Source organism: Mustela nivalis (genome assembly GCF_964662115.1).
Source record: "Mustela nivalis genome assembly, chromosome: 8".
Classification (NCBI taxonomy): Eukaryota; Metazoa; Chordata; class Mammalia; order Carnivora; family Mustelidae; genus Mustela; species Mustela nivalis.
The window spans coordinates 39859492-39884189 of NC_139027.1; the positions used below are offsets into that span (position 1 = coordinate 39859492).

The 24698-nt window shown below is 49.8% G+C and overlaps 1 protein-coding gene across 3 annotated transcripts; it reads right to left on the reverse strand.

Moving 5' to 3' along the window:
• Nucleotides 1–726: 726 nt before the first annotated feature.
• On the reverse strand, nucleotides 727–21901 carry GNLY (granulysin). 3 transcript variants are annotated; one of them, XM_082743536.1, is made up of 6 exons: nucleotides 21878–21901; nucleotides 4331–4522; nucleotides 3635–3738; nucleotides 3106–3189; nucleotides 1825–1993; nucleotides 727–895 (listed from the first exon to the last, which is right to left on the reverse strand). In XM_082743536.1, exons 2-6 carry the CDS (start codon nucleotides 4380–4382, stop codon nucleotides 813–815), a joined length of 492 nt encoding a protein of 163 aa, XP_082599662.1. In that variant the 5' UTR covers nucleotides 4383–4522; nucleotides 21878–21901; the 3' UTR covers nucleotides 727–812. The 3 variants fall into 3 exon arrangements, with proteins under 3 accessions (XP_082599662.1, XP_082599661.1, XP_082599663.1); XM_082743535.1 differs by lacking the exon at nucleotides 21878–21901 and adding an exon at nucleotides 5044–5185; XM_082743537.1 differs by lacking the exon at nucleotides 21878–21901 and adding an exon at nucleotides 4834–4937.
• Nucleotides 21902–24698: the final 2797 nt, after the last annotated feature.

Genomic DNA, 24698 nt, shown 5'->3' on the forward strand with positions numbered 1-24698 from the left:
TGCTAGGCCCATTCTGGCCAGTGAGAACAGAGATGTCTGAAAAAGACCCTGCCATTCTCTTCCAAGGGAGCTTCTGAAAGACGGGATAGCAAAGAACTCTCCTTCCCTCTTCATGACATGGTCTATAAGGTCAAGTTTGGACCTGATGTGCCGATGGCTGCTGCCCAGAAGGAAGCTAGTCTGAGAGCAATCTCAGTACACAGCGGTGGGAGGAACTGAGAGAACGGCCGACTCACAGGACCGGAGTCATTTTGTGCCTGAAGCTATCCATGGACTGTTTAATGATTTCACCCAATAAATTGCTTTATGCATTTAAGCCAGAATGAGCTAAGGTTTCTGTTGCTCACAAGCAAAAGAATCCTAAACAATATACTCCCCCCAAACAGAAAAAAAAGGGGATCCCTGCAAAGAAAAGCAAAGAACAGGTTTCTGTTCCTGATGACCAAAAGCCCTCTCGGCTACAAGCCTACTGCTCTCCCCTGCTAGTCTGAGAGCTTCTGGGGGTATATTCACGGGGTACCCCAGCTCTTAGAGGAGTGTGTGTCTCTAGTGAGGCTTTATATATATTTCAAGGCCGCTAACCCTGTCTGGTTCACCGCAAAATCCCTAGCCTCTAGAACGGAGCGGGACACCTAGAGTAAACATCGACTGAATGAGTGTCTGGGCCCCCCAGGCATGCCTCCCAGCCCCTTCCCTCATACCCACCAAAGGAACGGAAGCTGTGGCTACAAGTTTGCATGACATTTTATTTTCTGCCAGGGGAGGGCGCTACAAAGAGTTCAGTGAGGGAAACTGGAAGGTCTGTCCGGGATTTAGGAAGGCAGGAGCTGGTGATGGTTGTTGAAGATTCTGTGCTTCTCCCGAAAGTCGGGTAAGGCCCCAGAGGCTCCAAGACCTGAAGTGGTGAGAGAAGCCCGCTGTGCGCAGGTGTGTGGGGTCTCCGGGGGAAATGGGGACCCAGAGCCGCCTGCCCCTTCTGAACACGCCCAGAGTTACGTCCTGAAACCCAGTTAGGAGCCTGAGCAGGCTGTGGGGTTTTGGAAATAAAAACCACAAGCTCCATGAAGGGGAATGGTGGGGAGCTCACTGTACAGGGTGACCCCAGATCTGCAAGTCCAAAGCCTCAGTCAAGGCTAAACGAGCTGCCAGAGCCACTCAGGGGGCCCTTCCCTGCCCCACGTCCCCCTGGTGTGATGCATGGACACAGCCTGAGCAGCCCTGGAGGAAGGGACTGCAGGGCCATCCGTGCCAGCAGGGTTCCTGAGCCCAGCGCTTAGGCCCCCCAGGGTGCTGGGCAAAGTTGGTGCCTGGCTCCCATCCCCCGAGACCGGTGCTGGGTGGGGGAGGGGAGATCAACCAGGGCTCTGATGTCTAGCAGTATCCCGATCTGAGACCACTTCCCTGGCATCAACCTCCTTATGCATAATCATCTCGTTCAATCCTTATTTGAAATTGGAAATAGGGGTTGTTATGAACACTGGGTATTACAATAAGACTAATAAATCACAGACCTGTACCCTGAAACAAATAATACATTATATGTGAATTAATTGAATTTAAATTTAAAAAAGGAAAAACGATTCAAAAAAAAAAAAAAAAAGAAGAAGAAGAAGAAGAAGAAAAGAAAAGAAATAGAGATTATTATCCCCTTCACAGGTAAGGACACTCAGGCTCACTGAGGTGAAGCCACTTGCTCAGGTGCCTGGTTGACCATGGACGGAGACCTGCTGTCACCCCAGGATTGCCTGTGAGAAAAGCAGCACTCGCGGGGTTGTGACCCTGGGCCCTCCAGCCAGGAGTCCCTGCTGTCCCCTCCGCACTCACCTATTTCTGGTCTGCACATCCTGATTTTCACACAGATTTTCTCAGGGGAATTATCATTCTCGAGACCCTGGGTGATGGCACTAAGGTATTTAGTGACTGTTTTGTCACATATACGCCTGGGTATGTATATCTTCCGGCATACCGCGGACACAGCCCATCTGATGGCTTCCTGCAGTAACAGCACCACAGAAAGACGGAGGAGTCAGGGGAGCTCTGCCCGGGTCAGCCCCTTGCGGGCCCCCAGCAGCTCGAGGCCCTGGGCCCCGCTGACCACGGCATGCCGGGAGTGGGACGGTGCCAGGTGGCCATGGAAGCAGGGGCTGGAGCGATTGACCCTCGTGCCCAGGCTCCAGCCCAAGCCTGGCCCGCACCGGCTGTTGAGAGGACAGTTGGCCCTGTCGTGTCTCAGTGTCCTGCGCATCATCACCCCAGCCCTTGGCTGTGTGGGGAATGGTGCCCTCGGCCGCTGGACCCACATGGAAGGTTCTGCTGCCAAGCTGCCTGGGTCCCAGGCCTGGGGTTCATGCTCAGGGCTGAGGCAGGAAGGTTAGGAGAAGAGAGAGCGTGGAGCCTTGGCACGTTCGATATTGAAGTATGTTCTGCTACCATCAACTACCATTGAAGTATGTTCTGCTACCAGAGGGGAAGGATAAAGCTGAAAACCCAGGGCTGAGGGAGGGCCAGGCAGCACCAAGAGGCTGAGCCGAATCAGGGAGCAAAGGGGAGGGAGGGAGGATGAAACAAGACTTCTTGGTACGATCAGCCCTGACTCAGCGCCTGACAGGGAGCCAAGCATGTCCCACCCCACCAGCTCCTTTAAAAGGCTTAGGCGACTTGCAAGATGGGGATTATTTTCCATCTCATTCTTCAGGTAGGAAACCGAGGCTCAGAAAGCCTGAGGGCTGGGCCTAGCCAGGCAGCCAGGGAATGGCTGAGCTGGGGTTGATCTGTCCTGATTCAGGTCCCCTGGAACCAGCCTCAGAAAGCTCCTCCATGGACACACGCAGTGGGGGCTACAGGGGAAAGTTCCTGCTTTCTCTGGGGACAAGTTTCCTTTAACAGGGGAATGGAAACCACGCGCACTCTGCTTCCTACACTTATGCGCCCAGAGCTGTGCCATTTCAGGGGATTCTCTGAAGTCAGTTCCCAGACACAGGAGGGGAGCCCACAGATTCCCCGCTGACAAGCTCTGGCCCTCCCTCAGCGCTGCCCCCACCCCTTGAGTCCCCATTCATGCCCTTGACCCCCCTGCAGATGGCTCCCCAAATCGCAAGGCCTCACCTGTGTGTGATTGTGTCTCAGGACTTTTCTCAGCCACTTGATTATAGCCATACAAGTCCTACAGGGGGTGATTATCTGGTCACCCTGTCAGAAAACGATACCCCTTGAGGTGATCTCTCAGACACCCCAACAGCCCTTGTCAGGGCCCCAGGATGAGGCTCTGGGGTGCCTCCTAAGCCAGCAGGATCGTCTATGTTCTTTCTGTCCTTTAGGGCCTGAAGCGGGCTGGTAGGCCTCTGCCCTTGTTCCCGCTAGTCTTCCTGGGACTGACACCCCAGACCCTGGCCGCCCCCCCATAGCACCTTAGCCAGCTCAGCACCTCCCCCTCTTCTAGTGTCTGGTCAGACCCTGGAGGACAGCATCATGGCCCCCCACCCAGGCAGGGGTGTGCACAAAACCAGCATCTTCAGCCCACAGTCCCCCCCCCCTCCCCGGCCCCGACCCCCTGCAGAGAGGTGCTGCCCCGCCTGGCACTCCCGGGGCCTGGGGGGGGATGCTCTGGGAGCTGAGCAGGGAGCCAGCTGCCAACCTGGGGGTCCTCCTTGGCCAGGATCTCGAAGAACTGCTCCTCCTCATACATGTCAGCCATGGACAGGTCATTGTCCTCACGGGTCAGACCAGAAAAGGTCAGACCTGCAGAAGAAACAACATCAGCATCTCTCCATAGGTGGAAGGGGAGGGAAAGTCAGATCTCCTGGCTGCCAGGGAGCGCAGGAGGTGGCAGAAGCACAGGACAGGGGTGGGGCTTTATGAGGAGTCCAGGAATGCTGTCCTCAAATTCTGCCCTGGGGCTGCTCTGACCCAGTCTCTGTGCCAAAGCCATGCTCTCTAGTTCTTTCTGGAAAACAGGAGGAAAAGATTATACCTCCCCTACCATCATCCATGAACCCCTCTTCTGTCTCTGTCTCTGTCTGTCTCTGTGTGTCTCTGTTCTCTCTCTCCCTCTTAAAAGTGCATGCACACTGGCGATTCACAGACCTGTACCACTGGGGCTAATAATACATTATATGTTTATTAAAAAAAATTTTTTTAAAGTACACACACAAAACAAACACACAGAGATCTGACCTAAAGGAAACTTCTCTCATCTCCTCTCCGAGGTCTTTCTTCTTCTCTTGCCTTCCCCAAAGAATTCAAATCAGGTGGCCTGGCCCAGCCCACACTCCAGAACTGTCCCTACCCTCAGCTAAGGAGGCCCTGCAAGTGGAATGCGGAATGTCCTTACCTGGGGTGGCCAGGAGCACCGACGCAAGGAGCAGGAGGGCCCAGAAGGTCATGGTGCGGCAGTTGCTGACACAGCCTCCACACCCCCTTTATGCAGGCTGACCACCTCACAACGTGACCTTGACGGGTCCTGCTTCTCATGTAAGCCACCTCTCCAGGTCACTTGGTTTACCGCAAACACAGATACCAACTTCTGCAGAAGAGGGGGAGGATGGGTTCTTCTGAGGTTACACACTATCTTCCACCTCCCTCCACACACACTGCTAGAACTTTCTGAGCTGAGTGGGGGGTTGGCTGGAGGGCAGCAGCTGCCATGATGCCGCAACCCTGCCTGGGATGTGCTAATGGAAGAGAAATCCCTGCACCTGAGGGATCAAATGGGGCCCTTGGCCATGGAGCATCCCACCCCCTCCCCCTCTCTCCCCCCTCCTTCTGGGGGCTCCCTCCACCAGCCGCCTCCCATATTCCTGCTCTCCCCCACCACAGCAGCCCACCGAGAGCTACCAGATTCTGCTGGATTAAGAGACAGGTCCCTCTGTGTAGATGCTGACGGCTCCTCCCAGCCCAACTTCCTGGGGGTGGTGAACCCCAAGCATGAGGACTGCAGAATCCCTGGTCCCCAACTCCTCACCAGCCTTCTGGCCATCACCATGGAGGCAGGCTTTTCCCTCAGAGCCCAACCTATCAGTGACATGGTCCACAGGGAGAGACAACCTGTGGGAAGAAAGTGAGCCCCGGCCAGGGATCTAGTCCCAGCTCCCCGGGGCTCTGAGTCCTCGTCTGCGCATGAACGTCACTGGCCTTCCCCTGCAATAGACATAGGCTGCCCAGTCAGCATCCAGGACCAGATAAACCACAAATAATTATTTCACATATATGATTCCAAACATGGCATGGAATTTACTCGTTCTGTGTGCCCTGTTCACCTGACACTCACATGACCCAGGGTGTCCCATCTTTTGTCCAGCACCCTTCACCCTCCTCCTTCACGGCTCTGAGGAAGAGACTGGGTGCAGAGAGCAGGGGCCCTGACCTCAGCCACACGGGCTGCTGGTGGCACTGCCAGGGCTGGAACTCCCTTCCCACCCCTTTTGAGGTCTTTCACCCCAGCTGCTGAGACGGCAGAGCCGCCCAGCCGGGACCAGCTGGCAGGGTCCCCTCAGCACCTCCCAGCCTTCCAGCCCCCCTCAGCATTCGCTTTCACGACCCCACCCCCTCCCACTGCCTGGGAATCCCTTCATGGGCTGAGGAGCATGGGTCAGCCTAAATTCTCTAAATTCTTGTATCTTCCCTGAGCTCATTCAGAGCCTGCTCCCCTCTGCGGAGAAGGAAAGCGGGTGGAGCTCTAGGCCAGCAGGCCCCGGACAAAGCTGGGGGAACCTAAGCAACATTCCCCGTCTCTTGGAGTCTCAGTTCCCTTATCTGTGAAATGGGCATAATGTCACCTGAGCATAGGGCTCCCATGTGGCCTGTCTTTGTGCATGAGGAAGCTTTTCAGCCTGCACTGTGCTGGCCGAGGTGGGCTAATGTCCTGGGTGGTTTCTGTGAGCGCTGCTCCTGTGGGAGGGGACTGGGAGGGGGTTCCTGTCCTCAGGGGGAAAATGCCCTGCTGGGAAGGTGCCACAGGTGTTGTCCCCACGGGACTCCTCCGTAGCCTTGACATGCCAGCATTGCTGGTGGGTCCCCAGCTTCTCAGTCTCTCCTAACATCATTGGCCACAAAACCTTCTGGTCCAGGAGCTATTATGGGATCGAGGGACACTAGCTGACCTGGTACCCGTCTCAGGATGTGTCTTCAGGAGCACTGCCGGCCTAGCAGCCACTACAGCGTGAGGGGCAGCTGTCCTGGAGACTCAAAACAGAAGGACGGACAGCCAGGCCCCTCCCCAGATGGTCAGACTGAGATCCTCCTCATTCTCACTTCCTTTCCTGCTTCAAGGTGGGCGGTGCGGAGAGTGGGCTAAGCAGGTTCACTACACCCCAGGGTGGGCCAGATTGAGCCGAGAAACATGGGGGCCCCCAAGTCTTTTCTGGCTCTTCTCCCCAGCCCAAGGAGGGCAGACACACCCACACACTCACTACACATACGCTCACTCACATCACACTCACAATGACTCACACTCACACACTCTGCAAAGTACTCACACACCAAGTGTCAGACCACACACTCATACACATTGCACATGTGCACGCGCAAACACACACACACACACACACACACACACACACACACACACCATCTTTATTCCTGTCCATTGTGGATGCCACCAATGCCAGACTGAGGAGCACGGAATTTCAGCATTTTAAGTACTTTCATCTCCTATTTCTATTTTTTATTAAAAAATATTTTAGGGGCTGGGGCGCCTGGGTGGCTCAGTGGGTTAAGCCTCTGCCTTCAGCTCAGGTCATGATCTCAGGGTCCTGGGATCGAGCCCCACATTAGGGCTCTCTGCTCGGCAGGGAGCCTGCTTCCTCCTCTCTCTCTCTTCCTGCCTCTCTGCCTACTTGTGATCTCTCTCCCTCTGTCATAAAAATAAATAAAATCTTAAAAAAAAAATATTTTAGGGGCACCTGGGTGGCTCAGTCGGTTAAGCATCTGCCTTCATCTCAGGTCATGATCTCAGGGTCATGGGATGGAGCCTCACATCGCGCTCCCTGCTTAGCTCTCCCTCTGCCTGCTGCTCTGCCTACTTGTGCTCTCTCTCCCCCTCTCTCAAATAAATAAAGTCTTAAAAAATTAAAAAGATATGTTTTAATCAGATAAGAAAGTTCAAATGCAACTGCCTACAAGTTAATCGCGCAAATACAGTAAGCCTGTTGAAGATATACAGGACCATCCACTTACACTTTTTTTTTTAAAGATTTATTTATTTGACAGAGAGAAATCACAAGTAGACAGAGAGGCAGCCAGAGAGAGAGAGAGAGAGGGAAGCAAGCTCCCTGCCGAGCAGAGAGCTCGATGCGGGACCCGATCCCAGGACCCTGAGATCATGACCTGAGCCGAAGGCAGCGGCTTAATCCGCTGAGCCACCCAGGCGCCCCCCACTTACACTTTTAAATGAATATATTTCAAAGTAAGTATATGTTTATGTGTAATTATATACCATAAAAAACTATCTTTAAACACCTTTTTTAACTCAACAAAATATGAACCTCCTTCCAGGTCCATCTATGCAGATTTCCTTCATCATTTCCACTGGTGGCTTAATGTTCTACTTTAGGGATGAGCTATAACTTGATTCTGGGGTTCATGTGTCCACCTTTTCACAGGCACAGCAGAAGCTGGGAAAGCCCTGTGATGTCTCCTGCAATGTGAGTAAGAGAAATGTCGTCTTCAGATAGAGTGCCTCATGACCTCAAGATGGCTGCTGTAGGGGTGCCTGGGTGGCTGAGTGGGTTAAAGCCTCTGCCTTCAGCTCAAGTCATGATCCCAGGATCCTGGGATAGAGCCCTGCATTGGGCTCTCTGCTCAGCAGGGAGCCTGTTTCCTCCTCTCTCTCTGCCTGCTTCTCTGCCTACTTGTGATCTCTGTCTGTCAAATAAATAAATAAAATCTTAAAAAAAAAAAAAATGGCTACTGTAGCTCATCCAGAGCTCAGGGCCTCATCCCAGGTAGAAAAATGGGAAGAGTGAAGCAGGAAGAGGTGACTGCTATTTAAGGAGAGCAAATCTTTCCCAGAAACCTTCTGCTTCCATCTCATGTATAGATCTCAGTCACACCCCCCAGCTGCCAAGGGCTATAAAGAAGAAAGCTGTCTGCTGGAATTTTGTTGTCACTTTGAACAAAATTGGGCTTCTGCCAGGAAGGACAAGAATGGGAATCAGGTAGGTTAAAGCAGTATGGGGTACAGGAGGACTTCTTGCTGAAAGGCCTTTGGAAGGAAGACTGATAGGACTTGGTATCTAATTGGACACCGAAAACTGAGGAGAGAGGAGGCCAAAGCTTTACCATATTTTGAGCCTGGGAAGCTGAAGGACTGGTTGCGAAGAAGGAAAAGTAAGAGAAGGAGCTTGTCTGTGACAAGTCACGTTGAGGTGTTGCGGTGTGTGCCACTAGACGTGGACCGTTCCAGGGCAGGGTTGCCTCCGCTGAATCCGGGCTTGGCTCTCGCCAAAGTTTGGATTTTCCCCCATCCCCCATCCCACGATGCCCCTCTACCTAGGTGTCCAGAAAGGAGCTGCCACCCCTCTCCCAGCCCACCCCAGCATTGACTCCCCCAGCTTCCCCCGCTCTCTATGCTCTAACCCCATGGAAAGACTTTGGTCTAATGTGCAAAGACCACATTAATGAAGCGGAAGAGCCTCTGGAGGGTGACTCATGTTTGTTGTGGTTCTGTGGTAAGGCCAGATATTCCAGTAAGTTCTTGCCCGGGGAGTTGAGGGGAATAGCACAAGGTTCATGTCACGAGCCTCCACGCAGGTGTTTGGGGTCCCACTGAAGAGCACCTGGGCAGCTCCTACCTTCTTCCTGCTCGCAGGGTCTCACAGATGCAAGTCAAGCCCAGGCCCTCCAGGATTTCCTGGTGAGGCTTACTGCTTTGTGTATCTTCTTCAAGGAATCTTGGCTTTCTCCAAGGCCCTGAAGGTATCCTCTTGTTTTCTGCCAGGTTTTATGGTTTTAAATTTTGACATCTGGCCTATGATTCATCTCAAGTGAGCTCGGTTGAGTTTCCCCAGTTTCAGATCAATTTGTTGAAGATTTTCCTTTTTCCACTGAATTGCTTTAGCACAACATGGTTGGGGGGTTGTATGAAAACAAACACCAAAGATTTGGGGAGGATGTGCAGCAACTGCTACTTCTGACATTGTTGGCAGGAGTAGAAAAGGGTCAATCACCCTGAAACTTGGAATGACGGCTTTTTGTGAAGTTAAGCCTCACCTGCCCTGTGACCCAGCAATGTCGCCATCTGCATTTTTACCCACACTAAATGAACACATTTACTGTACATACAAAGATTACACAAGAATGATCACACATATGTGACCCAGCAATTATACTGCTGGATATATACTCAAAAGAATGGAAAACAGGGATTCAAAGAGATGTTTGCGTATCAATGTTCCTAACAGCATTATTCACAACAGACAAAATTGGAAATAGCCCATGTGTCTATCGACAGAAGAATGGAGTAAGGAAATGCAGTGTATACGTACAATGGATTATGCAGCCATAAAAGAAGCAAAGTTTGGACACATGCTATAACATGGATGAAACTAGAAAGCCTCATTTTAAGTGAAATAAGCCAGACACGAAAAGTTAAATATTGTGTGATGCCACTTACATGACTATCTAGAATAGACAAATGCATAGGGATAGAAAGATTAGGTTTATCAGGGGTTGGGGGGAGGGGATATGAGGGAATTATTGCTTAATGGTTACACAGTTTCTATTTGGGGTGATGAAAAATTTGGGGGAATATATAGTGGTAATGGTTGTACAATATTTTAAGTGTGATCAACACCAATGAATTGTACATTTAAAATGGTTTAAAATGGGGTACATCTGGGTGACTCAGTCGGTTAAGCATCTGCCTTCAGTTCGGGTTGTGATCCTAGGGTCCTGGGATTGAGTCCCGCATGCGGCTCGTTGCTTAGTGGGGAGCCTGCTTCTCCCTCTGCCTGCCATTCCTCCTGCTTATGCTCTCCCTCTCTCTCTATGACAAATGAATAAATAAAATCTTTTTTTTTAAACTTGAAAAATGGTTAAAATGGCTAATTTTGTTATATATATTTTACCACAATAAAAAATTTCAAAAAAGGAGTTTGTTCACAGAAACTTCCATGAAGCTAAAAACTGTAAGTGAACCAAATGCACATCAGCAGGCAAATGGATGAACAAATTAAGGTATAGCCATACAATATGTGCAAAAAACAATTGTATCTGAAACACTAGCATAATGACTACATTCTGTATGACCCCGTTTGTATAAAGTTCTAGAACAGGCAAATTCATCTATGGCACCGACAAGCAGAACAAACGAAGGAGGCGAGAGGAGGGGGCGGGCATCCTGGGGAACAGGGGCCCACTCCCTGGTGATGACAATGTTTATATGTTGTGGGTTGGAAATTGCCTGCAGGTGTGGGCACCTAGCTAATCTCCTCTAGCTTTACAGGTAGGACTTATGCATTTCCCTCTATGGAAGCCGTACCCAGTAGGATTATCTGACAAATCCTCCAGTTCTGAATAATCATGGCTCCTACTAAACATAATCAAATACTTCCCAAATGGATGGTATCAGTTCACACCCCCACCAATACCAGTTCCCTGGGCTCTCACCAGCATTAAATATTATCAGTCTTTATCTTGCAAATATAATGAGAGAAAATAGCAAGTATCTTTAATTTTCACTTACAGCTGCAAATTAAGTTTAATATCTTCCCATATGTTTGTTTACCATTAAATTAATTTTGGGGGGAATTGTCTTTTTGTGTCCTTTACCCAATACCAGTCTCTACTATTTTTTTTTTTCAGTATGTAGAAATTCCTTATGGAATAAATATATTAATGGCATGATATATTTGCTTCAAATATTTTGTCACTTTTTGGTTGACCTTCAAACTATGGTTTTTCTTATGTTTAGAAAATTTTTTCTTATGTTTAGAAAAAATTTTTAGAAAATTAAAAATTTTCTAAACATAAGTCAAACATGTGTCTCTCTTCATGAGGTCCTTTTTTCCATTTAGAAAGTTGTGGGGAGATGGGCACAATGGAAAAAGGGAGTGGGAGTTACAGGCTTCCAGTTACAGGATGAAAAAGTGACAGGAATAAAAGGAACAGCATAGGGAACGTAGTCAGTGGTGTCACACTAGTGTTGGTAACAGATGGTAGCTGTACTTGTAGGCAGCCTGGCATAAAATACAGACTTATCCAATCAAATTTTGTACACCTGAAACTAGTGTAACATTCTGTGTCAACTATACTCAAGAAAAATAAATAAATAAATAAATAAAACATTACACTTCAGATATTCTATATAGTGTAATAACTTATATATCAAAAGTATATATAAAGCATACCTTATATACTAAATATAGCCTAATGGCTTAAGATAATACTTATACCTCTGAAATTATTTCAGGAAACAAATACCATATATTGTAATTTTCATTTTAAATTTCATCAGAACAAAGAATTAATAGGAAAGTTTATGTCTTTACAGTCACTTTTCCAACCATGAGCACAGCATGACCTTCTGTTTTTCCAAGTCCTCTTTCGTATCACTCGGAAATGTTATAGGAAGAGCTCTCAAGCACAGGCGCCAAGCTCAAGCAGTGTGGGGGCAGGGAGTGACCCCAGGACCTACCCCCAGCCTCTCCCAGGGGAGGCCACGGGGCAGAGCTGCCTTCCAAGGAAGGAGGAGCTGCTGGCTGAGACTCCTGCTCCTCCCACGAGGGGACCCTGCATCTGAGCTTAATCAAGGGACAGGTGCCTCTAACAAAACCAAGGCAGAGAAACAGAAGTGAGATCATTAAAGGCAGTAAAGAGGACATAAAATCGGAAGATGGTCACCAGAAAGATGCAGCAGAGAAAGCAGAGGATGAAAAAGAGGGGGACGACGGCTTCAAGCAGGAGGTGTCTCAGCCGGCTGCCCCAAACTTCTCTGAATAGACTCTGCTGTTTCTGCCCAGAACTGTGCTGTTCAGCCCCGTGAACCCAACCAGATCCTCCTTGTTAACTGTCTGCTGTGCTTGACTCTACCTGGGAAAATCCAATATCCTCACACCCAGAATGAGAATAGAAATGCCTATCACAGCTTTATGGGACATGTCAACATGTCTCGAGCATTCATCCACTTTGCCCTTAGGTGACACTCACTGTGCCCTGTTTCCGGGATCTGGGATTTCCGGGCAGCAGCTTACTAAGCACCACACCTGCCTATTGACTCCAGTTATCTCCTTGCCCTTCGCTGTTTGCATCATCCGGCTGTCCCAGCGACTGGTGCACATTATTACCCCCTATTGCTCAAAAATCACCAAGTTCCCGCTTAGGTGTCAAACTTATTCTCTCTGCAGTAATTTTAATTTGGATTTCAGTCCTTGCTGATGCTTTGAGAGATGCAGCTCCTGATCAAAGCCTAAGGCACAGAACGTTCCTTCTTCCCATCCTCCTTTCTGTGTGAGCATTCAGGATTCCTGCCACCAGTTTCCGTGGTGATGATTCTCTTTCTGGCTTTTGTAAACTCTGGCCAGAAGTTAGGACCTTCATACAGACTGTTGGGGTAACTTCCTCTATGAATGAAACTATCCTGTATTTTCCCTTTGCATCCCATCCAATTATAATGTGAGCTCCAGGAAACACTCCCGTCCAAATGGACTGCGGGCTCTCTGTCTACCTCATCACCATCTATACCACTTCCAGCCATCATCCTTTTACTTTTAGTTAAAGTCCACCCCCAGTGTGTTTTGGGAAGACCAACCCCTGGTTGTTACTTCGTCAACAATTTCCTCATTGCAACAGTGTTAAGACACATCAGAATACTTTAGGGTCCATTGGTTAACTTTAAATGCTGCTTTGTTCCACCTACAGTGCATGATCTTGAGGAAACTGAAAAGTCCATATCAATAATAATTTGTGAATGGTTTCACAAATTAGTTTTAACCTTAACACTGATCAAAATCAATAAGAATCTATTTCAAAATTGGGAAAGAATGATGACTTGGGATATATAAAAAAACAAACTGAACTGAAGGTTTCCATCCCTTCCCTAAATTTTATACTTTTTCGTAATGTATCCTTTGTGGCTACAATACTGTTTATTAAAATAGTGTTTTCTAATAAAATAAAATAAAATAAAGTAAAATAGTGTTTTCTTTTACAAACAAAATAATTCCAGGAAAAGTGTTTAGACCTGGTTGAGAACACTGCATATTACCGGTGTTAATTTTATATTAACATATCAGTGAAATGAGTTAACATTTGGCCATACTGATGTTTGTGTTACCCAAAAACCTACTCCATGCCAGCTTTACGTAAATATGAGATTCGCTGTGAACTCAAAGACACAAACTTAAATAAGCACTTTTTCCAAAAAAACAAAAACAAAAAACAAGAACTTTCAACTGCAGCTTATCACCTAAAATATGAGAGAGAAGAAAGCAAAACACAAAGACCTTCATGTGACTAATGTGGTTAGACTTCACTCACCCTTCATGTTTCCTCCTCCTAGCTGGAGAGGTTGAAAAGTTGCACTCACACTTCCCAGAATCATTGCAACTTGGGTCTGGAGGAAATCAGGCTGTGGGGTTGGGAGGCTGACCCCAAGGTGATCTCTCTAGCCCTTCTCCCTGTTTTGGCTAGATAGCAAGGGCCTGGAAATGTGAGGTCTGGGGGCAGGAGGGCTTCCAGGGTCAAAAGACTTCTTAAGCTGGGTTTTCCAAACCCCACACGGGAGCTTTGCATGTGTGTCCTTGAACTCAGAGCTTTAGAGACAACCATGTGGGCAAGTTCTAATTGCTCTAGGACTATTCCTTGAGAACCAATCAGAACAAGCTCCTTCAGTCCTACTTGGAATTTTTGAGTACTTAGTTCCTTCTTTTAAGTCCCTTGCTCTTGAATTCCCTGAGGTTTCCTGTTTTCTGCAGTGAACGCTGACTGAGACAGTCTTCATGAGCCCTGTCTTCCTCCTGTAAAAGCCGGAAGTGGGGAGGTGGAGGGCATCTAATTCACTCAACCAAAGACCATTCTCTGTCCTTGCACTGTATCTTTGGGGTACATTTGGAGTCCAGTGAACACACACACGTGTGCACGCGCATCCCTGTGCCTGCACAATTCGTTCTTTCTGTTAACCCGATGGCTGCAACTGCCAGGGCTGTGGTCAGCAAGATGTGGCTGTACCTCAGAAGAGTAGATGAGTGTTCAACGTGACTCAGACTATTCTGGGAGGACAAATGTCCATCTTTCCCACCACTCCCCATATCCTACAGAAGTTGGGTCGATAATGCAGCCTCTCAGTTTCCCTTGTGAATTTCTCTCAATTTTATTCCCAGAAGCCCCTGACCCATGGCGTGTTATCTCCGAGGACCCCCCCTAAGCAGTAGGGTGAGAAACCACTTCTATTGCCCACGTCATCCCATGGCTACAGTAATTTTCTCTTGTTGCTCTAGCAATGACCATAAACAGTGGCCTGACCCAACACCCATTCAGTGCATGACAGCTCTGTAGGTCCAAAGTCTGGCTGGACTCCACCTGCTCCTCTGCTCTGGGTCTCATGAAGCCAAACAAAGGTGGTGGCTGCTCAAGCTCTTATCTGGGAAGACTCTACTTCCAAGGTCACTCAGGTTGTTGGCAGAATTCAGTGTCACGTGCTTGTAGGACTGGCTCCTTGGCTTACTGGCTGCCAGCTGAGGGTCATTCTCAGCTTTGAGAGGCTGCTGGCATTTCCTGGCTCATGACCCCCTCCATATTCAAAGCCAGCAATAGTGGATCAAGTCTCTCTTTCATTTGCATCTCTCTGAAGCCCCTCTGCCTCCTCTTCCTATGTCCCATTCCACACACCCATACTCATAACTATCCACAAGCCATCCTTCTTGTTCTTTCTTCTACTCTGCTTGGATCCCTAATTCACCTCCTATTTATGATTTAGATTTTGACTTCTATTTATGAATAGCAGGAGGACGTTCTTCAATTTGTTTTACTTACAAAAAAGCGTAAGGAAAACAAATATAATTGTCCCTTTGTGCCCCCCCAATTCCCTACTATTCCATAATTTCTCTCCTCAGGGAAAACTATTGTTAAAACTTTCTTTTTTATCTTTCTATACAAGCATAGTATATATGGATTGCTCCATTCCTAATCATGAAATGTAAAACATATTCAGGGATGTGCACAAAACAAAATGGACAGCTCAACCGGTCCCTATGAAGGAACCATCCGTGGAACCACCACCCAGACCAAGAACCCTGCCAGGACCCCAGAAGCCCCCTCTTACCTCCGCCTCTCCTCCCCTAAAGTACACTACCCCGACCTTAATGATACTCATGTCCTTGCTGGTCTCTCTAGTAATCATCTGAGCACGTGTTCTTAAACAGCATAGTCCCATTTCCTCTAGTAGTGAAGTGTATGTAAATGGAATGGTACATAAATCATTCTGTCGTGTCTGGCTTATTGTGATTAGCATTCACATGTGAGATTCATGCACGTTGTTGTGGGCAGGAGGCTTTGGCTCCTTTCTGTTGCTGGGTACTATGCCATTGTGGAAATATTCCAGAACTTACCCATTCTCCTGCTGATGGATATTTTGATTGGTATCCATTTTTGACCTTCTGATACACACTAATTACCTTCCTTTTTTTACAGTTTTACTGAGGTATAGTTAAAGTACACTTACCTGCATGCATTTATAGTATACAATCTTGTCTATTTTGACATGTCTACACCTATGAAACTATCATAGCAGTCAAGACAGTGAACATGTCCATCACCTCCTTTCATCTTTTTGGATAAATGAATGGATGGGTAGATGGATGGATGGATGGTATATGGTGGATGGATGCTGGATGGATGGTAGATGGTGGATGGATGGTGGATGGATGGAGGTGGATGGATGGACAGATGGTGGATGGATGGTAGATGGTGGATGGATGGTGGATGGATGGAGGTGGATGGATGGACAGATGGTGGATGGATAGTTAGAGAAATGGATGGAGAGATTGATAGCAGGTGGATGGATGGATGGATGGATGGATGGATGGATGAAGTTGGTCTGGAATGAAGAAGTGAAGGAAGGAGATCTGAATGACACATGGGTTGAATGCATGGATGGATGAATGCCTGGGAAGAGTCCCCTATGGCACAGTTTTCTCTCACATTTGGATGCACTTCCCTGGATACCTTCTAAACTGCATGTTACAGGGGCACCTGGGTGGCTTAGTCATTAAGTGTCCGCCTTTAGCTCAGGTCATGATCCCGGGGTCCTGGGATTGAGCCCTGGATCGGGCTCCCTGCTCAGTGGGAAGACTGCTTCTTCCTCTCCCCCCCGCTGCTGTGTTCCCTCTCTCACTCTATGTCAAATAAATAAAATCTTTTTTAAAAGTAAACAGATGGAAATAAACTACATGTTATAGACACACTTCATGAATCAGTGGACTCTAAGGGACCCTCCCAATGCCTGGGCAGCCTGCTGACCCGGGAAGCCTGACTGGTGGTTGAAAAAGGATAGGCACACCTCCTTTGTGTTTTGGACAGAAGCTACTGGATGCAGCACTCTGGCCAACCAGACAGATCAGGTGGGGAGGGCTGACTCACCAACCTCTCATTAGTTTTCCTGATCAAAGCTGAGGTTACACTCCTGACCACAGGCCAACACCATCTGAGTGACACCTCAGAGTGTGACTCTGAGGAGATCAGGAGTTTCTCACAGAGATAACAAACTTCATCAAAACCACCCTAGACCAGTTTCTCAAGTTCCCAGGCCACAAGAGGAGCCTAGCTCCAAGCAGGCTTCTGCTCTCAGAGGCTAATGCTTTTACATCACCTTTTCTCCCTTGTGTCCACCTTCTTTTCATAACTTCACAAACTTGTCATAATCTCCCATCCCAGACTCATCCCTACATGGGTCCTTGTGAGAAGCCCCAAAGTCACAGGCCACTTCCGTCTCTGGCTTCTAGGGTTGATGAGACCTTGGATCCAGAGACCTTTAAAATTAGGGCTTCTTGGGGCGCCTGGGTGGCTCAGTGGGTTAAAGCCTCTGCCTTCAGCTCAAGTCATGATCCCAGGGTCCTGGGATCGAGCCCCACATCGGGCTCTCTGCTCAGCAGGGAGCCTGCTTCCTCTTCTCTCTCTGCTTGCCTCTCTGCCTACTTGTGATCTCTGTCTGTCAAATAAATAAATAAAATCTTAAAAAAAAAATTAGGGCTTCTTACACCCACTTTGAGCCCTGTCCTGCCCCCATTCCACCTCTCCCACCAGTTGCATCCCAGAATCACCCCCAATGAGTCCCACTTTCCCTGTGGCCTCACTTAGATGTTGGCATTTGCCACTGGGTACCCTGATACCTGACCCTTGCCTCACCCACTGCCCTGCTACAGTACCTTGACCTGAGCTTTTCAAGAAAGCCACCTGTTCCATAGAAATGGCAGCTGGCACCCTTCCAGTAAGAATCAGCTTCTCTTCCCTCTGCTGAAGCTGCCACCACCCTTGCCCTGTCCTGAGGCCATTCAATCAGCAAGGCTGCCTGGGCCTTCTCTCCTCCTCCAGCTGCTTCATCGGCTACTTCCCCAGACCCACCTCCTTCCTCAAGATTCCAACCTCAGGCTCCACATTCTTCCACGCTACTTCACACAGGTTCCAGACATAGCCATCCTGGCACCCCTGGGACACCCCTGCTTCCACAAATGAGACCCAGACACCTCTGAAAGGTCTCTCAGGACTCTTCCCTCCTTAGGCATGAGCAACTGGAGGCTGGGCCACAAAAGCAGAAAAGAACCTCACCAACCAAGGGCAGAAGTTCCCTCCAAACCAATGGCAGCCACACCATACAGGTGCCATCTTGGGGACATTTAAAAGATTCACAATCCCATTTCTAAAAATGTGGTATCTCTAGACAATGGGACATGATTCCATTATTCCTTGAGAATGAGGAAATCCTGGCATATGCTATAGCACGGATGAACCTTGAGGACACACGATGCCCATGAACTCTTCCAGACACAAAGCAAAAAATACCGTGTGACTCCGCTCACAGGAGGCATGGAGAGGCGTCACGGTCATAAAGACGGCACGTGCAAGGGTAGTTGCCTAGGGCTGGGGCAGTAGGGAGTTATTTGGTTGTCGTTTTTTTTTCTTTTTCTTTCTTTCTTTTTTTTTTTAATGAATAGAAGTTTTTATTTAAATGCTACTTAGCTAATACATATGGTGAAATTGATTTCAAGGGAGGTATTTATTTTTCTTGAATACAGGCTTCATTTCGCAAGACCAACAACCTGATTGCACAACAGCGTGATTGTACTTAATACCCCTGAACTATGCGTTTAGGAATGGTCACGATGGGAGACTCTCTTGGGTGCATTTTACAATTCAGAAATAAAGATACACAGTTAGAGGGAGAAGATAGTCACCTCCTACCCCATAGGGGCAAAGGTCAACGGGACATCTTTGAAGGGCTATTTGGCAAAGCTCAGTAAAGTGTGAAGATGCTGGCCTTCTAGCCAGTCTCCGATTCAGCCGAGCTGAAAACACTCCAACAAGCCCACAAACACACTTGTGAAGGGGAGTCTTTGAGACATTGTCCCTAATCCCCAATCCCTGAAAATAATCCATCCCTGGGGGAATGAGTACATAGGCTATGGCAGAGTTCATAAAATGAAACATTATGTGGGCAGGGAAGAGAGAGAAAGCTCCGTTCTCGAACTTTAAGATGTTCAAGATGAACGAACTGGGGAACCAGGCACAGGACATTCTTTTTAGAAAAAGAACAGCACCCGATTTCATTAGCATGCCAGTGCTGCAAACCAGATCACACCCTCACTGGCTGGAAACAACACCACATTAGGACCTCAGGGTTTCAGAGTCCAGAAGCCTGGGTGGGCTACAAGGCCAAAAATCAAGGTGTGGGCCAGCCTGGACTCTCCTCCAGAGGCTGAGCAGAAGCCACTCCCAAGTGAGCAGAGCCGCTCGGAAATTCGGGTCCCAGGGGGCTTTCCCCCTCTCGCTCACTTGCCCACTGCTCACGGGTATCCCGCAGTGGCCACGGCACACAGTTCTTGTGTTTCCTCCCGCTACCCATTCCCCCTTCCCTGCCCCTATCCTCCTGCTCCCTGCTCCCCACCATCATGGCACAAACATGGGCTCAGGGTTGGGTCCACGCCCCAGTCTGACCAGTGAGATGCGAGCTATGTACTGTGGCTTCAGGGAAGAAAGGGGCCCTCTGACCATTGGTGGGACTACCAGAGGAGCACCCCTCCTGCCCCAACAGCCCGGGTTTGGGGGGAAGCTGAGACATCTGCAATGGCCACCACATTTCACTCCATGAGGGGAGAGAGAGAGAGAGCTGCAGGACGACCCCGCAGAAAGCAGAGGACAGGCCCAGGGAAGCCAGGTCTTGGGGACAGCATGGGAGCCTACAGACCAAGCTTTGCCTACAACCACTCGATCGATGTCTGGACTTTCCTTTCTGGTAGAAGTCGTTTGAATCAATGTCACTCTTGTTTGTAACAGAAAAGTTCCCGATACACACATTTTTGAAAACAGAAATTCATTGATGAATGCAAAAGTCACAGAAATGGTCCCCCAAAGTCAAACTTTCTCCTGCTAACGTTAAGAAAGCCTGAATGTTGACTTTAGTTCATCCTCTGCCCCGGTATTTCTACATCCTGGATATGATACAACGGGCTGTGCGGGGAGAGCTACACGGCCCTGAGTGGGGTTAATCCGGCAGCACCACTCCAGTCAGGAAATAGGGTTGCGCAGCCACCAGACACTGCGCCGACAGGGTGGCTTGAAAGCCACACACAGGAATCAAACTGATGCCTGACCCTGGGGCCCACAGAGCGGAGGAGAGAGACATCCACCCCTGTAACAGCACCCAGTGGGAGGGCCAGGGTGTTAGCAGGTTGGTTCACTGTATCTGCAGGGAACACAAGCTTAGACGTGAGCTTAAAAACGGAGTCAGTGTGGGGCGCCTGGGTGACTTAGTCATTAAGCAATCGACTCTTGGTTTGGGCTCAGGTCAGGATCCGAAGGTTCTTGAAATCGAGCTTTGCTTCAGTCTCTGTGCTCAGCGGGAAGTCTGCTTAGGGATTCTCTCCCTCTCCTTCTCCCCTTCCCCAAATAAATAAATAAATAAATAAGTTTGTTTGTTTGTTTGTTCTTAATGGAGTCATTGCCAAAGTAAAAACTGGAACTTGTAGGGTCCCTCCCTTCCAGCCATGGCAAGAATCCCATCTCCTACTGTTTCCTCCGTTCCCAAGCATTTCTGGGCATCGCAGGGACCATCCTGGCATCAATATTCCGGGAAATTCCTGTTTCTGCTTTTCTTGGGGCTATGCTCTACCTAACTGTCTTACATTTTAGCCTCTCCCAAAGGTGTTAGTGGGACATGTCTCTACTCTCTCCTCTCCTAGAACCCAGGCCTTAATTGAGGGGGCAGAGCTGGGCTGAAGAGTGACTGATGCCATGAGAAGCTCAGGTCCCTGCCTCTCTTCAGGTGTCTGAGACTTTGTCAGAGGGATAAGTCTGGCCGGCTGACTCCCATGTCCCTTAGGGAGAGGGTTCTCCCGAGAGGCTCCCCCAGTCCCTTCTGCCTCTGTTCATCCCAGGGCTACCATCCCAAGACACGGGCAGAACACACTGTGTGTGCACCCCAGAAGGGGCCACTTTGAGGCTCCAGCTGTGGCCTCCAAGCCAGAGTTCATGCAAGTCTACCAGCACTGACAGATGTCACAAAGGACAGAGGGCCCCGGGGCGGGGGGGGCAAGAGGAAGGGAGATGGACTCCAGTGGGGGCAAACTGGGAGACGTCCTTGGAGGAGATGGAATTTAATCTGCATGGAAAGAATGGAAAGAATCCCCTGACTTTCTTTGTGCCTTGCTTCCTCCCTAGGTCTCTCTTCCCTTCCTTCTGTCTTTGGTTAAGATGATGTGGGCTGCACACAAGAAAATACCTGACTAGAAATTGTATAAGCAGAACAGAAAAGGCTCAGGAATAGTAAACTGGCAGCTAAGCCAGGTCAGGGCTCTGAACTCCTTCTCCGTGTGTCTCGTATTTTTCCCTTCTGGGACCGAAAGGCTGCTAATTCTCCAACATCACTTCATTGCATGGGAATGTCCAAAAGGAGATAAAGGCATCTGTCCCCATCGGTCTCTTAACCAGGGGGACGCATTGCCAAGAAATACACCCACCCCTGCAGCCCCCAGCAGATTTCTGTGGGACCAGAACCTGAACACATGCTTACTCCAAAGTAATTTCTGGCAAAGGGGACTGGCATGGCCGACTCATGGAGCACCCATAGGGCTGGGGCAGAGAGACTCAGCTCTCCTAACACCCAGAAACTGTGTTCTTCCCACAGGCCTCTACCACTCTCAGACCCGCGGGTCACAGAAAACAAAACCACGCACAGCAACATTGACTGGCACCAGGCCTCCCTGTACCGGGCAGCTCTGAATTCAGATTTGCAAAGTATGGGCATAGGAGGCTGGTGTAGGAGCAGGAGAAATGGCGTGGGCTGAATACGGTGGGCAACGGTAGTGCTTTGTTAGAGCTCCCTTACAGATTCCCGGACTGAGTGACTTAAAACCAAAGAAATGTGATTCCTCGTGGGACTGGAAGCTAAAAGGTCAGCCGTTATCCCACACTGAGCCCCGATATTCTGAGTTCACTATTGGGAAAGGGGTGTCAGTTGTCTCCTCCATCAAACAGGATCAAAATAACCCCAATTGTCCCCATCCCAGGCCTCTGCAGGAGCCATTCCCTCTGCCTGGAGCACTTCCCAGTCCCACCTTCCATCTAACCAGCCCCACTCATAGGCTTCCTGAAATCTCTGCCCTACTGTCCTGTGCCCCCCAGAGCCTCCCCTCCTCACCCGGGGCCTGGGCGGTTCCCCTGCTCTGCTCACCGGTCTGTGGCTCCCAAGGAACTTGAAGTCCACAAGGGCAGTGACCCCTGGGCTCCCCACCCAGACCATTAACCAGTACTGGGTCAAATGAATGCATCAGCAAGAGCTCTGGTATAAAGGCCAAGCTTCCCTGCCCTCCCTTCAAAAGAAGGAAATTCCTTCTTTTGAAAGAACTGAAGACAGAAGAAAGGGGCAGTGCTAGGAAGGGCTCCCAGGAGGCCTCCCACGCTGGCATTTGCGGGGCATTCCCTGGGTTTTACCCCCAGACCACACAGCGCAGTGGAATAAGTCAAGTCCAGAGCGGGGATGGCCACGGGCATGGGGATGGCCAGGGAGGACAGTCTTGGGCCCCTGGGGAGCAGCCCCAGGGGGAAGTCACAGAGACACCACCCAGAGCCACAGAGGAGTGACAAGGAAGTCAGTGGGTTCTTCACCTGCACCCCCCCCAGAGATTTCCACATGCAACTTGTGACTGTACTTCCTGACCCCCGCCTCAGCCCCCAGTTCTCTTCACCCAGACTTTTGGCCTTTTCCACAGTGAGAGAAAGAAGTCGGCCAACTCTCCTGCAGTAAAAAATGAATTCCTTTACAAAAAAGGAAAGGAAGGAAGGAAGGAAAAGAGGGTGGGGGGGGGGGGAGGAAGGAAGGAAGGAGAGAAAGAGAGAAAGAAAACTTTGCTCTACCCCAGTTGGCTTCCTTGTCCTTCTGTCTGTCTTCCTCCTGCCCTCGGTATTTCAAAACTGCTGTAAAATACCCGCAAACAGAACTGACCGTTCTCACCGTCTGTAAGTGTGTCACTCGGTGGTCCTAAGAACACCGAAGACTCTTGGAAGAACCGTTTGGCACACGCTGCTCTTCCAGTAATCGTACCTTTTCGCAGTCCCGCCAGTACTGCCCTGGGGTTCCCATTCTCCGCATCCCCACCAACACTTGGCATTGCCTGCTTTTTTATTATAGCCATCCTAGAGGGTGCGAAGGGTTTTCTCGGGCCCTTGGGTCTTCAGCAGCCCGGGACCCTCTCTGCGCGCACCACCAGTTCGACTGGGCTTCGAAGCCTTCGCTTCTCTGCTGTCCCACCGCTCAGCTCTGATCTCCCAAGGCAGAACTGGTGCAGTTGGCTCCAGCAAGCCTGTGGATTGTACATTTGGGGGGCAGCTGTCTAGCCCTGGGACAGCTGGCTCTGGCGGGAGTGGAGGGAGGTGGTTCCAATTCCAGGAGTGTGGCAAGGCCACTTACTTTATTCTTCCCTCGTTTCTTCCTTTCCTCTCTCCCTCCCTCCTCTCTCTCTCCCTTTCTTTCTCTTTCTCCCTTTCTTTCTTACTTTCTTTACGTCTTTTCTCTCTCTCTCTTTTTAAGATTTCATTTATTTGAGAGAGAGAGAGCAACTGTGGGGAGGGGTGGAGAGAGGAAGAGGAAGAAGCAGACTCCCTGCTCAGCGGGGAACGTCAGTAAGGGCTCCACCCCAGGACCCCACAACCGTGATCTGAGCTGAACTCAGACACTTAACTGACTGAGTTGCCCAGGTGCCCCACGAGGCCACTTTCTTGCTGGGGGTGGGCAAGGACAGACTGGCGTAGAGGGGACCAAGGCCAGCTGCAGACACAGTTCTTCACAGACAGGAAGCATGAGTGGAAACAGCGTGGTCACCAGAGACTTGCCGCAGAAATGACCACTGGCAGGCTGGCGGGGGGGCATCCTTATCAACAAACTCAAGTTCATGAGCCCCCAGACTTTGGGATGGCTAACAGCGCTAGGTTGGTTGGTTTTTGGGTTTTTTTTTTTCCCCAGAAAAACATTGACAGTGAGAAATAGATGGGCCAGGAAGACAGGGGACCGATCTGTGCAGGAAGACAGACAGATCTGTCTCCTATGTCCATGCCCATAACAAAACCAAACTTGATGAGAGATCGTGCTGACAGTGGTGTGGGGACAAGGGGAACCAGAGACCCATTCCAGGGACCCTGAGGTGGGGCACCTCCTTCCCCTCCAGGGCCCGGGCTCACTACCATGGCTGGCTTTCTGTGTTTCTTTTATTTTATGCTCTTGGACGACAATTCTCAGCAGTGGAGAGAAGCCATAGGCCCGCTATCCAGGAAACCCCACAAAACCCTTCGTTCTGCGCTCACTGGGCTGGATGTGAGACACTGCTTGTGTCTGACTCCATTCCCCGGTGTCCCAGTGCTCAGGCACGTTGCATCCGCCAGCCTGCCACGTGGTTTAGCAGCCACCTGTGCCCGAGTTTGGGACAATGAGCTGAGGGCACAGATGATGGACAGCCTGCCCCGCCCGGCCCAGCCTCGAGCCTCTCTTATGTCTTCCGGGCTTCTTTCCTGAGGCCTGCCAGCCAGAGGCCAACAATCCAGGGGAGGACTCCCAGCCCTGGGGGATGGTGATCAGGCAGACAGAGGAGTCTGGGCCCCTGAATGACCTTATGAACCAGAACCATCCCCCCCCACCACCCTCAGAGACTCTGCCCTGGGATGGAAGTGAGAAACAAGCATGTCCTGGGAAGCCGCTGGTCTCAAGGGCTCTGTGTTCCCGCTGTGAGACTACGCTGACCAGCGCACCTTGGGGACAGCCGTCCCCAAATCCTGCTCTGCTGCTCAATCAGTCCTGACTGTACCCAAACCGGCTGCGTCCAGCTTGACTCATCTGTTCCCCACCTAGTGACCCACTAGAACATTCCGGTCCCACCTTCCTGGCTCGTGCCCAAGTCACCTGCTCCTGATCTGTGGTCCCACATTCTCTTACTGACAAGGGCTTGAGCCAACAAACTGCATGTCACCTCCAGCATGTCACCTGACTATCCTGGGTGCAGTGG